The sequence below is a fragment of the Fusarium redolens genome (assembly GCF_020744475.1).
Source record: "Fusarium redolens strain MPI-CAGE-AT-0023 chromosome Unknown BKA55scaffold_21, whole genome shotgun sequence".
Lineage (NCBI taxonomy): Eukaryota > Fungi > Ascomycota > Sordariomycetes > Hypocreales > Nectriaceae > Fusarium > Fusarium redolens.
Window position 1 is genome coordinate 500251 of NW_025763684.1, and position 14375 is coordinate 514625.

Below are 14375 nucleotides of genomic sequence, written 5' to 3' on the forward strand. Positions count from 1 at the left end.
CAGACGACTTTTGGCTGTATTTCCCTTACTAATTTGTCCCTTTTTATTCCCCCTAGGTCATCCAAATCGCTTGGAAGGATAGCGGCGTGGTGCTCTTCATCTCAACTGTGCACACAGGCGCCCCTCACGAGCGCACACTAAAAAAGAGGAAGCTGCCGGCTAAGAAAGGCACGAAGGCAGAGGCACAACAGCTGCAGCAGATTTTCAACAGGGATAGCTTCAAAATGATCCCTATACCTACTGTTGCCGCTCAGTATAACGATGAAATGAATCACGTGGATCGCGGCGATCAGATAAGGTCCTATACAACCTACGAGCATCGATTCCGCCGCGGTCCGTGGCAGGCATTGCTTTGGAGCTTCCTCCTCGAAGTCGCACTTGCGAATAGCTTCATTTTGCAAAAGAAGACCCGGCACCCTCGTTGGAAGCCCTATAGCACGCTACAAGCTTGGAAGGAATGCATCTGCAACGCGATTTTCAACATATATGCTGCTGAAGGCGGCACAAGGAAGAGAAATCGGTCAGGGAAGGAAGAAGACATCGAGGATACAGAAGCACGGCAAAATCACCTACAAAGAGGTATCAATCATGTCCGCCGAGGCGGCCCTTCCCCCTGCCTAGCTTGCCAAGGCTTCAGGCAAGGTCAGCCTCGCCCTATTAAAAAAAGGAAGGCAAAAGGAGGTTATCTACAGCCTATATCAGGAAATGCACGAGGTCCACAAAGCAGGTACGGTTGCAAAGTATGTAATGTAGCGATATGTAACAATGCTGACTGTTGGTACTTCTATCACGCGCTAATTTAGGTGTGGGTGGAGGTATCGGCCGTCGCGCTCATTTTGATTGGCCCTACACCCCGGTCGTGACCTCCTTGTATGTAGTCTTATGCCACTCAAAGAGATAGCTATAAACTTTAAAGTTCATTTACACTGTAAAATACACTGTATTTTAAGGTTTTCTATATAAAATAAAATAGCTAAAAATCTTTAAAAAAAAATGGTAATTAATAAAGTTAGCTATACTATTGTATAAAATATTTTTATTAGATTTTTAGCTATTTTATTCAAGGTAGTAAAATAGTATAGGATTGGTTATTTTTAGGTATACAGTGTGCTGGGTCACTCGCTTGTCTGGGTCACTCGCTTATCAAACACGTTATTCTGTCTTGATGGTGGGAATTTCTGGTGCACTCGCTTGGTTGGTGCACTCGCTTATCATACGTTACATCGTCAGTTATCAAGTCCGGATAAGTCAATGGTCCATCAACTCGCCAATGCCAGTATTGCACCAAAGGAGATCAGATCCTATCTACATGCCGACTCAGATACACTTGCTACGCAGCAGGATATCTATAATTGCATTGCACAAGGCAAGCGAGAGCTTACTCAGGGTCAAAACAGCATCCATGCCCTTGCTAATCAGCTTGATGATGAGGGCTTCTGAAACCGAATGCGCCTTGACGAGAGTGTTAGGGCCACAGCAGTGTTATTTGCACATCCTAAGTCAATCACGTTGATCGAGGCGATCAGTTAGGTACAGCCAATTAAAATGCACCATATTGGAAATACCTACTCCTCCACTTAATTTAGCCTATGATAAAAGTACCAGCAATCTCTCGAGTTACAAATCGCTACATCACACTGCTCACATCCCCAAATTGACTGACGCCTTCTTTTGTTATTGTTCACTGGCGAGGGACTTGAAGGTTAAGAAGCTACCTTCTCTTTAACCAGTTTGAAGGCACTGGTAAGGGTAGCGCACAAATGAAAGATCTAAGTAAAAATTATGCGCCAAAAAAATCCGAACGCTGCCCCGCAATGTAATCCACCACCATAAAACCGAATTCATCTAATTTCTTCAATCGTCTACAACTTCGACAAAACATGTCGCAAAAGAATGGAATTCTGTCCATTGTATGCGCAAGGCGCAGGAGAAGTCAGGATTTTGAGTGAGGTGGCCAGAGCTCTTATCGTTCAAGCAGTAGAAAGCGGGAGGTCATACCGAGATGTCGCTGAGGAGGCGGGATGTTTACCAGCCACCATCCTTAATATCTTTCAATGCTGGAAAACTCACCAAACCTTAGACAAAAAACCTCGATCTTGGCGTCCTAGGAAACTTACAGTTCAGTAGATTCGGTACGTATTAATTTCACTCAAACGCGACCGTAGAATTACATACGAATCGCTTGTCAATTATCTAGGTGACGAAATCTCACGAACTACAATACGCCGAGTTATTAGACTCTATTACGGTTGCAAATGGAGGGCTATGCAGAGAATACCGCTATCTAAGGAAACGGCACGTCAGCGGTTTTTATGGTGTTAAGCTTGGAAGGAAGGTATTGATGAATTTGTTGGAGGTATGTCGCTTTGAAGTTTGCGGATGGACGCCGCTCGGGAAACTATCACTCAACTGATGACACCTTCAGACCATTTTCTCTGATGAATCGTCAGTTTAATCGCAACCCAATTATAAACGAGGTTGGGTCTTCTGTAAGCCTCACGAGAAGTTTATGAAGGAATTAGTAAACGTAACAGTTTATGGAAAGTCCAGATTATCGATTATGGTCTGGGGAGCAATCTGGAGAGGAGAAAAATCCGATATTATCATTATGATCTGCGACCAGACCGCCAGAAGAAGAGGATATACTTCATTGAGTTATCAGGAGGCATTAATAGAAGGTTTACTTCCTATTTGGATGGGGTTTCGTTAATTTCAGCAAGATAATGCTCGAATTTACACCTCAGAGTCTACGACAGTATGGCTGCTAGAATGAGAAATTCAGTGGATTGACTGGCCGGCACATTCCCTAGATCTTAACCCAATTGAGCATATATGGAAGCAATTAAAGCTGAATATTAAGAAGATGTTTCCTCAATTAGACCTCTTGAAAAACAATGAGGTCGATAGAGCAAAGTTGATTAAATGCATCCAGTTGGCCTGGGCAGCGATAACACCACAGCAGATTAACCGTCTAATTGACTCTCTTTCCTGAAGACTTGACGCTTGCATTCGCGCAAGGGGTTGGTATACAAAATATTAAAGAGAAATATCAGGGCTTTATTTTGATATACAATACATTGTTATTGACCTTCATTTAATTGATTTTTGTATAAGTGAAGTTATCATAGTTAAACGGATTGAGTTGCTGTAGGGTGGGGTGTTCAGAGACTTTTGGAGCATAATTTTAGTTATGGTGGGCTGATGTCGGGACCGGGCTTGGTGGTGAAGACGTGATGCGTCCGTGCCCGAAGCCTCAACTGAAAAGCTGAAACCCTTCCTTCTAGACAAGGATAAAATAAGATTATTAGTCACATTCCCCCACGCCGTTGGTCTGGGAGGCACCTGGCTCCGGCACGGAAACCAATCTGTATCCGTACTTGGCAATGATCTAAGCGCAGCGCCTAAACATTGAGCTCCAGCAGAGCTAAGCTAGTGCAACAGGCAAGGACTGCTTTCAGGAGCTTCTTAAGTCCTATTCGTTTCCGCTAAACGCCAGATACAGCATAAAAGTCTCTGTGGGTTTCTAAAAAGAAAGCCCCTAATGTTTTGAGAGTATTTTATCTCGGTTGTTTATTATATAGACGTAAGGATGTGGCGTAGATGCCTTCGGTAAAGCTTTTGATGCAGTCAACCATATCCGTATTCTATCGCCATGTATGACACAGAAACCCTTGTTTGTCTAAACATTTTGGGAAATGTCAACCTAGCCATCTATGAACAGAGGTCGCGTTAGATCGTCAAGAAAGTCCTAATTATCGATCCTGGCTATTTGCTGTCAGCATCACATGATCTAGTGCCTTGGCTGGTCGAGGGTAGGCTGTTCACCGCAGATGTCAGTTCGAGCCCCTCCGCCACTTGAAAGACATTTATCTACCTCAAACGGAGCCTCGTGATGCATCGGATGCGAGACTTATTATCCTCGACGGTCACGGGAGCCATGCGCAGGTGAGCCTTTTAGTATTTTCGCTGCCGAGTCACCCGTTATAGGGTCGCTAACAAGCAGTCAGGACGAGTGGATGGCTACGTGCTTTCTGAACAACGTCTACTGCTGTTACTTACCAGCACATTGTTCCCATGGTTTGCAGCCGTTAGATAATGGAATTTTTAATGTCATCAAAGGTGCGTATTGGAAAGAACTCCAAATGCTGGCTAGTTTGACCGATTCCGCGCCGGTTGACAAAGTTAACTTTATCCGGGCATACGCGAAAGCCAGGGAGGTGGGCATGAGGAAAGATATTAACTTATCAGGCTGGAGGTTTGCTGGAAATTGGCCAATAAATCGTTACAAAGCTCTAACACATCCGGAAATTTAGCCGGACAAAGAAAACCTGTTGGAAGAGTTCAAGGCGCCGAGTCCTCCTCCACTGCACTCAGATGATACTCCGAAAACGAGTCTGCAAGTAAGGGAAATGGCCAAGCACCGAAGCCGTCCGACCAGGCGGAAGTACAGTAAGATCGCAAAGGGGTTGGAAGCTTTAGAGATGAAGGTGGCCGTTCAGAATGTGCGGATTACTGGCCTCGAGGAGCAGATGGCCCAGATGCGGCGAGGGAAGAAAAGAAAGGCGGTACCAATCCCAAATAGATGATTCATAGCTCTGACGGCGAATCTAGTGGCTGGAGAAGCTTTTCCTAACTCAAAAGAGGTAGTAATGGAGATGGTTGTGGATGAGGAGGTTGAGTCGGTAATTGAAGTGGGCGACAGGTCAGAGGATGAAAGTGATGACTTTATGGTCGAAGCAAAGCGCTGCCAGTGCACACGGAGCGGTCGGGAGGTCAAAAAACCACAGACAGTAAAAGTTAAGCAATTTTCTAGAAACTTTCTCCAAAGCCTCATTTATTAATTGAGAATCGGGCCTGTTTTTGTGGACATGAAAATTTGGATTTTGTATGACAGGAACGAAATTTTTGTTATGCATTAGGTGGAGTTATGCGTTAGGTGGTCCTGGATGGTATCGAGAAGGCAACTAGGTCGAGCTGGTGATATTGCAGGTGTGAGTTTCCCACAAGCCACATAGGGAGCCAAACAACTAGCCTACGCAATCTCAAATTTCACCTTCGAAAGCTCGATGGGTCTGCTCACCTGAACAGATCCAGTGTAATTATGGGGTCCCTTACTTGAGTAGTCATTCGATAACAGTGCCGCATATCAGACAGTAGGCCTTCTCCGTCCAGGATTTCTCGCCACCCGTTACGTTTTCGCGTAAGTCACGAATCTCCCACGCTGTAGGCCCTTCTTGCATCTTGAGGTTAGCCTCAAAGAGTCCTGCGTATGGCTTATAATCCCCAGTCTTCTTCTTGCGGCCCTGCTTGGCCGATCCCTTGGCTGGTGCGGCGGTGATAGATCTCGATGGCGTTGGTCTAGGCGTTGAGTTTTTGGTCTCTAGAGGTGTTTCTCGAACAACCTCTACGTGTACATTATCTTGAGTCTCTCCAGAGCGGACATCGATCGTGGGCTGGGTCTCTTTCTCCTCGGCATCGGTTGGTGATAGAGGACGGGTAGCTTCTTTGGCCTTTTCCTCGTTCAAAATCGCAGCCTCGGCTCGATGAGGCTTGTCGGTGCCTAGTCGTTCATAAACTTGCATGAGAACATCATGAGTCAAACATTCGTGATGCATCCATTGCCCACACTCCGAGCTCGTGCATCCTATGAGCGTCTTATCGGGGTTCGCGGGGGTTTCACATTTGCATATGATGCTAACGGACTGTACATATATTTAGTGAACGCGAAGATAAGGGGACCTATCGCGCAACATACCGAAAGTTGTGGTTTGCGGCAGTCGTATGCTTGGCGCCAATAAAGCGAGTCTTGGATTTCTTCGTCATCTGACTCAATCCATTGGCTGACGATTGCGGGTGCTGTTACACTGACGACGTTGATGATATCCACTGCAGTAATCGGTTAGTTGCGTTGCAGGACGATAATGCTAAGCATTCTAGGACGTACTGTGGTTGGAGGCGATCAGTTCGTTAGTACCATGATACGGTTGGCGGCCTTGAACTGTCTTCTTGCGGTCGATGGTACCAGGAGGCAGTTCGTCGGGCCAGTACATCCAGTAAACGCGTGCATAAACATGGTGCTCATCGGAAGCTCGAATCTCGAGGATGCGCGCAACCCACTCATCATTAGACCTTCTGTAACCACCTTTGCCATCATTTGTGGCCTTTTGGTGCTCGACGGTTGACTCGTTGGCGACATAGACGAAGCCCTCGCTGTAGTACTTGATGCTGTTAACTGCCAAGGATTAGCCATAAGCCCCTCACAGTTTGGAAGATGCCGGGATTCATCGGATACTTACGGACGAAGCTGTTGTAGCGTGTCATATCTTGCCATCGCTTTCCAGGTTCGACTGTATAATACAGGTCCATAGTGTCGTGGGTTTTGAAGCTGCCTGTGGGAGAGAAGGGAGAGATTTGAATCTGAACTTGTTTATCGTCATCTTGACCGTCGCGCTTCCGCTTATTGTTCTTATGACGTTCCTGATCTGCGCGCGATGGGTCAGGCGCGTAAGAAATTGTAAAAGGACACTCTGCGCGATTCTCCTTCCCGACGGAGCGCGATCGCTTTCGATTGCTCATTGTAGCGTTTTGATGCGGCTGGGTATGCCCGTGTCGGGAGTGGAGAGAAGGAGGGGTTTCCAGAGGCAAACAACGAGTCGCGCGATGAAAGGGCGAAGAAAAAGAATGAGAGATAATGGAAGGATGAAGAGATGATTGTTTGTGTTTAGTATAGTAAATTTGCGATGTCGCGTTATGGCTGAGCCTAGCCCCGGTTGTCTTTGAGTAACAAACCGTGGGCCCTGCGATGTCGTGTGCGCGCTTATCCTTATGTCATCAAATAACGATCTACGATTGGTCGAGCACAGCCCTGAAGTGGGGTTTGTTCATGTTAGATTGGCGGCTGGGAAAGGGCCCCACTTTCCTTTATCACGATATTATTCTTGTATCCAGAAAAGAAGGGGGAACTGAACCAACCCCTCCCTGACAGACCAATCAAAGAATCAAGTCGACAATCAATAACATCTGTCACGAGCCCTGATTCTCTCATGTGTCTCATTGGATATGTGTATGTTCTTGGTTGACTTTCTTCCCTGCTCTGGGTCCCATATACATCTTTATACCTGGGTACGACTGGAGTATCACTGCTATAACGATCGCACGCCCCATTATGTAAGGTACACAACGTGACAGCAGTGTTCTTGCTTGTTCTGTTTGTGCGGGGACGGCGGTCTTCTGACACGTTCGGACAACGAACCGCTAGTATCCTTATAACCGGGAGGCATTCAATCTAGCGCCTCCTGCAATGCATATTGACGTCAACCTAATATCATCACGCTTCACAGCATGTAACTCCAAAGTTGGGAGATAAAGAGTGACGCAGAGATTGTGGTGAAGTGGTTGTATTAGGACTTACAGTTGAGGGGGGGTTATAGCCATCGATCTGTCAAACAACGGACCTCAACACTGACCCCAACCCCCCGACTCAGGGCCCTATGAGGTCCGTTCTCCCGGGCGTAATAAATACTACTACTACTACCCCCGACTCAGTGACTCCAACGCGTCTAAGTACGCGCCTATTTTTCCCTCCTGATCACTTTCCATTGAGCACCCATCGCTCTCTATATTGTACACAATGGTTCCACGAGCACCCTACTGTACCAATTACCACTGGTAATGGCACCCAATACCATTTTTTCTGGCCCGTGCACCATTCTTTTGATCTCAGGTTCTGGGTCCGAATACAAAAATTACTCGGCCTGTGCGCTATCCCTCGCTTACATGGTATGGTTTAGTGTACTAATCCCCTGTCGCTGCAAATTTGTAGGAAGCGGCTTGATCGGCTCAGTTTTAAAATGGAAGAGAACATACTGCATGACGACCTTATATATAATAAGATAATCAAATTCAACCAGGCCTAGATGCCTACTGTTTCTCTAGTAAAGACAGAAGCTAAAAATGGCCTTAGTTCAAACCATCTTGCTTACATTCGTAGCATTGCTCCAGTGCCAATTAGCCCATTCCGAAAGCGTGGCTCTGCCGTATAGCAGGCGTTGAGGCCACTGAAGTGATAGATAACAGGATTTATTCCCTCTCCGAGGAAAGAGAAAACAGGCTTGGTCTATGGCCGTTTTCGGTTTTGGTGGAAACCCTATCAAAATCCCCAAAATGGCTTGCTTGACCGGCTGCAGCTATAAAAGCCCCTCAGCACAGGCTGACTACACATGGCTTGATGGCGGGCGGCTGACCATGCAGTGATGGAAGCACAGGGCCATCGAGCGTTCAGTGGCACTTGTGATAGACTGACAAGTGCAGGCGAGCAACCCAAAAGCGGCTCGGCGAGTCACTTAGTGGTGCAAGAGGACAATTGCGGCATGGCAGTGAGGAGAACCGAATGGGCAATCATTGGCTGTCGTATGTTTCCTCAATTGCGAGGTGACACGCTTTACCCCGCAAACCATGTTAGCACCAAGTTGTTAGGCAGATCGGCCCGCTCCGCGAAGACAATTAAGACCTGTCGAAGGAACGTGTATTATGGATTCGCCCTCAAAGAAAAAAAGCCTCCGACTGCATTGCAGGTATTGGTGTTTCCTGTCTCGCCTCATTCTGAATACCGACGAGAGACGAGTTACTTTGTGTATGGTGGTGTGGTTGCGCCATTTTCTCAACCAACGTAGCCGAAGTTTCCTCCGCCCATTGCTGCCTGAGCTGAGGTGGCTAGCTGTAAGGTTGCAGCACTTGTTCCCGAATGTTGTATGTTCGAAAGAGGCCCGAGCGTTTGGTCTGAGCAAATGCCCTTTTTCCGTCCTTGCAGCCTTTATGGACCTTGGCATTGTGGATTACCAAGTAGATCATTCTCAGTGGGGCTCTGATCGCAACAGCGCGTCCGCGATTACTTTATTAATTACGGACCTGCTGCTGTCAGCCTAATCTCACCTTCCAGTCTACCATTATTGTCGCGCATTCCCTGATCCAACCCCACAATTTCCCGAGGCCAACGTCCGGCCGGCAGTGATGACATCAAGCGGGAGCCCTGCCTCTGAAGTCCCCGGGTAGGCTGTATGTTAGATTCGTCCACCATTCTGGCAGCATGACCGTAATTCGTTGGTTGGGCCTGCCTTGACAGCCATAGGAGAAGACCTGCCTGACTTGTCTACGTGATCGTGCCTAAGAAGAAACACGCTCGCGTTCAACCACCGCCTGCAATGTGGCGGCAAGGATCTTGATGATCCGATGAATGGCCGAGGGTAATTTAGAAGGCCGTTGGCGATCGGCACGGCGCAGACCGGTCTGATGCAAAACAACTAGCACCATTAGCTTGACAAGGGTTGGCCTTGTTTTCGGCTATTCAGCTAGCCATTTTTCATTTTTGGTGCTTAGGGTCCTGCGGCTGAACTAATAGTCCGTCCCTGATTGTCCGGCTGTCATCCCGCATCGCAGTTCCGCGATAACCACGTCGTGATGGGACTGGGCAATGGGATTTGCAGGGCCAAGCAGATAAGCGTCGTCTCAATAGCCTGCGACTGAGACTAACCGAGCCGCATCTCGCGCCTTTTTGGTTTCGTTTTCTTCGATAGGTCTATCGCTACCCCGCACTGCAACGCATCCCATTTGCCACCACATGATATGGCAACTGGGCCAACATATTATGGAACAGGATTAAAGCCCCAGCCCCAGAAGACATCTTTTGAAGCCCGGCAGACACCCAGTCAAGATGAACAGGTTATTTGTACGAAAGTCAGTTTCTGCTTTTAGCCTTTGCCTCGCTTAACCCTGGCTTGCCCAGATCGTGCTCGACCCACTGTTAGGAGCCTAGTACTACATACCAAAATCAATTGTACATCAATTGATTTATTTTACCCCGCTTTACAGGGGGTAGAATTGATTCTTGACCAGGGGTAGACATGAATTTCGAAAATGGACTAGCGTGGGATGCATTTGACTTTGACAGGGAGTTAGCTTGAATTTCTGATTGGTGCTTGGTTACACCTTCAGGCAAGGCTATTCCTAATTGTCGTGTACCCCTGTTCACTTCGAATGAATTTATTCCGCCCCAGAGGATACGCCTCACCTCCCCAATGCGTGCGGACCTCCACTGTGGTCACGACGAGGGGTTATGGCCAATTAAAATATACGAAATAAAGGGTACAAAATTCCTCTGCTAAATTAGGTGGTGATAGAAGTCCCAGCAATATTTGGTCTGACAAATTGCAACATCACAGATACAAACATCGAAGGTGATCCGACTACGCATCTTGGGCCGCTTCCTCTCCTTCTCCTCCTCATTGCCACTGACCTCCAGGTTGAACTGTCTGGCCAAATACGGCGGCTGTGCCGTTCATCGAGAAAGCTCTTGCCATCATAGAAAGTGATGACCTGTATCTCGTCTAGAATCGGAGGGGAGCTCATTGATGAGATCGAAATGATTTGATGGTGTTTTAGGTGTAAAACGACATTAATTTCTTCTTTGGATTAAAACTTTTCGTACCTCTCACGTACTTCTGAGGTGACCGAGATAAGTGGGGCAAGTGAAATTGCGGAGGTCCGCACGCATTGGGGAGATATGGAGATCAAGGGATAGATCCTCGTGTGATCTATACCACTGCTGAAGAGGGAAAGAAGCTGCTGTATTGGAATCCATTGATGGTTGTAGTGGTAGTTCTCGGTGGTGAGACAGGCAGAAAAGTTATCCCGTCAATTGTCGAAAGGCTCCCGAAAGTACCTTGCCCCACATGATCCCTCTCACATAACAGGTACATGAGGGGAACCTACAGACGCACCATTAACCATTCTCGCCAAAATCGTCATACAAATCTTTCCAAAGTCATCTATGAGTTCTCAATCAATACCGGGCGAGGCCTTCACGAGCCAAAGGGATTAGCGCCGGCGTATTTATAACGAGTTGTTTAAAGCGTTCCATAAGGAACGTCAGTCAAGGCAGAAGTTTCAGACCGGAGAAGAATTTACGTCTATGGCACAGCATAAACTTGTCCTAAGGGCAAAAAAAACCTAATTAGGTTGCTTGTCAGGGCCACCGGGTTGGGCAGCAAAGGTCAAGAGCCTCAAGAAAGCCTTCGGCGCCGGTCAGCAATAATAAGAAGAGGCCTCAATTGAAGAAGAAGAAGCATCAATCAGTTTGGGGGTGTGAGCAGTGTGATGTCGCGATTTGTAACTCGAAATATTGCGGGGACATCTATCATGGGCTAATTTAGGTAGGAAATAATGTACCTTACATTCTTGCATTTTAATTGGGGCAGACATCCCTGGAGTGACCTGGCTGGAGCCTTTCGACAATTGAGGGGATAGTGAGTGTTGCTGGAAATTACACTGGGCTTTGCTGACTAATTATATGACCCGTTTGTGTACGGACCCGTGTCCCTATGTGGACCCCCCCCCCCCCCCAATGCATAGGGAGGATATTACATAATAAAGTACGCGTGGGTTGCTCCATCCTCTCGGGTCTTCTCTGGCATCGACTGTAGCAAACCAAACTACCGGTATATACGGAAACCATGGGAAAGGGGGAAAAAGTCGAGAAGGTATTGAGATTCTTCATATTTCTAATCGATGGTTTATCACACATCCCCGGCCATGGTAACCAGGTAGAGACCATTTGCCCTGCGAATGAGCAGGCATGGTGCCTGCATGCGCAGGGTCCGAGCCCCGGTGACGGCAGCGCTGAAACACTTCGGCACTCCCGGCCGTGATGGCGAGCTGGTTTGAGACACAGGGCCTTCTTTCCGATGGGGCAGGAAAGACAAAGGGGAGAGCTTATCATTGGTGTTTTCGGCGCTACCATGCCACGTTCCAATCCAAGTACAATCAGCTTTGCTGAAACTTAAGGCGAACTATCAACAAACTGGCAGGTATTCATCAAATTGGATAATTTAAAACTGGGGGCCCCGATACCGGCCGCGGCAGAGGTCACCGCCAAGATCCCTATCAAGCCCTTTGAATGTACGGTAATCAGGAATCCCGGGCTTTGCGAGACGCACCCGCCGAGAAAACCGAAACGGAGGTTAGAAGCCGCTTCTACTCGCGTTACCTTCCAGAACCATTCAGTTCCCTTGTATGATATTTGTTCTTCTCGACTTCTACTTCACTTGTACCGAGCGGAATGGCCGATCGCAATCCACCTTTCTCTCTTTCCACTACACACCTCTACTTTTATTACTACCTCGCGCCCGTCTAACACAGCTTAGTCTGTCGGCAGTTCCTTCAACTAAGCCACTTCCCAGGGCATCCCCCCCGGCACATCAGTTCATCATCCCGACGCAAACAGTGGCGCAGCTTCTATCCCAAAAGCAGCGGCTGTTTGTCGCGTTCTCGAATTTCCGCCGGCAGCCAATGGCTGACCCCACGTCCGAGCCGACAGAACCGTCTTCAATTCACCCAGAAGCCAGCCGACAGGCCATGGACGCCCATTTGCAGCGGCATAGTATGATACCCCCCACCCCAGGCGGGTATCGCAGCGAATACGAGACCAAGCAAAGACAACGCTGCACTTGTCCCAATTGCGGCAAGGCGTTCGGGGACCTCAAAGCGCACATACTCATACACCAGACCAAACGCCCCGAGAAATGCCCAATCCAGACTTACGAGTATAGGTCAGCCCTGGACGGCGGCTCCAAGCTAACTCCAAGCTAACTCCATTTGGCCAGCTAGCGCTGTCATTCCCAACATGGCGTCGCCGATCGCACGGTCTGGACCAGCGATGGACACTGATGTAATAGGTTCGAATGTTGTCTTGACTTACAAATGACGAGCCTGCCTACCTACAACCGAAAGCTATCCGCAATGACTATGTTACCCCAAATTCAGCGTTCCCGTCGAGCATGCAGGTCAATCTTTCGGATACTGAACCGACTGGGACAATACGCCCTCCAGTAGGAACCTCGTTTTCTTCTTTGGAGCTAGAAGTCATCGAATTCCTTGAACAGGATACACGGCCGACGTTCGTTGTAGATCTGATGGATCTCGGCAGCTTCCTACCCGGCCCCTTCCAGCCCATATTTGCCAACACGGCGCTGTGGTCTTCACACTTGCTAGTCAGGCGGATCTTCGGCCCCGCCAACACCGAGTCGCTTCAGTTCAAGTCTTGGGCGCTCCATTTCGTCAAGGACGGCGTGCCGAGAAACGCTTTCTCGTCGTCTTACAGGTATTGTGGCATCACATGGTACTGCTGGACGGTCCGACGACGCCTCCGGTTCATCAGCGGACATCGTACAGTCACATCTCCGCCCGTGGCTATCCCCAGCTTAACTTCAACAGGCGGAATTGGACGCGCGTTCAACCCCCTTCGACAGAATCATGCTGAGAATATCGAGAAGCAGCGCCAAGCGAGCCTCACAGATCTCCAGCGATGTCAGCAGATATTCATCGGCATCACCCTCCTTGAGTTGCGAAATACCCTCGATCCGATGTTTCAGTGCGGGTTGAAAATCTCCAGTGTCATCTCTAAGTACCGGTCCATCCCAGATCCGACTCGGGGTTCTAAAAATCACGACCTGTTACTCAAAAGTTGTACTGAGGCTGCTCAATCAATAACGCACTGGGCCAGTTACCAGAAAAAAATCGCCGAAGGGATCTTGGCCACTCCGAAATTGGGTTTGGATCGCCGAAGGGTCATACCAGTCGACCTAGACCCCATACAGACTATCCAGCGACTCCTGAAAATGTTTGAGCCTATGTTCATGTCGAACGAAATCCAGATCGAGTTTCATGTCGAGGATTCCTACTCGAATTTAGATATTGACTGCGTCAAGGCGGACACCCAGATGTTGCTCCAGATACTCATTAACCTACTCACAAATGCCATCGAACGCACGCATCTGCGGGAGAATCGCTGCATTTCCGTTAGCATCGGAGCATCGCAAGGAATACCTGAAGCCATAGACGAGGCGAATATAAGCAACATCACCGGCCAGCTCTCGTGTGAAGACGCCCTCTCAGATTATCCGACGCAGGGCCACGGAAAGAAAATTTATCTTTATTTTTCGATCCGGGATACAGGTTCGGTCATTGGGGAGAACGAGAGGGACGTAACTCACCAGCGACTTACACACAGTCCGCCTGAAAGGCAGAGCAGCATCCCAGATCAGCGCCTCTTCATTTGCAGTTTCTTGGCGGAGTTGCACAGAGGCCAAATCCGCGTGGAGCCAGAAAGGGGCGGACTGGGTGGCTTCACCCTTTATATCAGAGCCGCAGGGTTGAACTCATCTCCTGAGTGCGTGAAGCCCTCCAGTCCGTACCTCGCCCCACATGACCTTGGGAACCCCGGAAGTACTTGAAGGGTACGGAAAGTTTAATCCGTGAAAGATTTCGTGCCAATTCCCTCCCAAAACACCACGAATTCATTTTGATGAGAACGATGGAGTCCC

The 14375-nt window shown here is 48.3% G+C and overlaps 4 protein-coding genes across 4 annotated transcripts; 3 read left to right on the forward strand and 1 right to left on the reverse strand.

Moving 5' to 3' along the window:
• Positions 1–5123: 5123 nt before the first annotated feature.
• On the reverse strand, positions 5124–6576 carry BKA55DRAFT_524801 (uncharacterized protein; the record flags this gene model as incomplete). The annotated part of the gene is made up of 4 exons (XM_046188738.1): positions 5124–5702; positions 5756–5886; positions 5945–6232; positions 6297–6576. 4 exons carry the CDS (start codon positions 6574–6576, stop codon positions 5124–5126), a joined length of 1278 nt encoding a protein of 425 aa, XP_046043457.1.
• Positions 6577–8181: 1605 nt separating this feature from the next.
• Positions 8182–8702, forward strand: BKA55DRAFT_582410 (uncharacterized protein; the record flags this gene model as incomplete). Its single annotated transcript, XM_046194118.1, has 3 exons — positions 8182–8216; positions 8239–8580; positions 8618–8702. A coding segment is annotated over exon 2 (248 nt), but the record flags the coding sequence as incomplete, so codon positions are not given.
• A 3046-nt stretch (positions 8703–11748) lies between these two features.
• BKA55DRAFT_582416 (uncharacterized protein) lies at positions 11749–12754 on the forward strand. Its single transcript, XM_046194119.1, has one exon. The coding sequence runs from the start codon at positions 12067–12069 to the stop codon at positions 12640–12642; it is 576 nt and encodes a 191-aa protein (XP_046043459.1). The 5' UTR covers positions 11749–12066; the 3' UTR covers positions 12643–12754.
• BKA55DRAFT_696252 (uncharacterized protein) lies at positions 12677–14285 on the forward strand (the record flags this gene model as incomplete). The annotated part of the gene is made up of 2 exons (XM_046200243.1): positions 12677–12728; positions 12784–14285. 2 exons carry the CDS (start codon positions 12677–12679, stop codon positions 14283–14285), a joined length of 1554 nt encoding a protein of 517 aa, XP_046043460.1.
• Between the last annotated feature and the right edge of the window lie 90 nt (positions 14286–14375).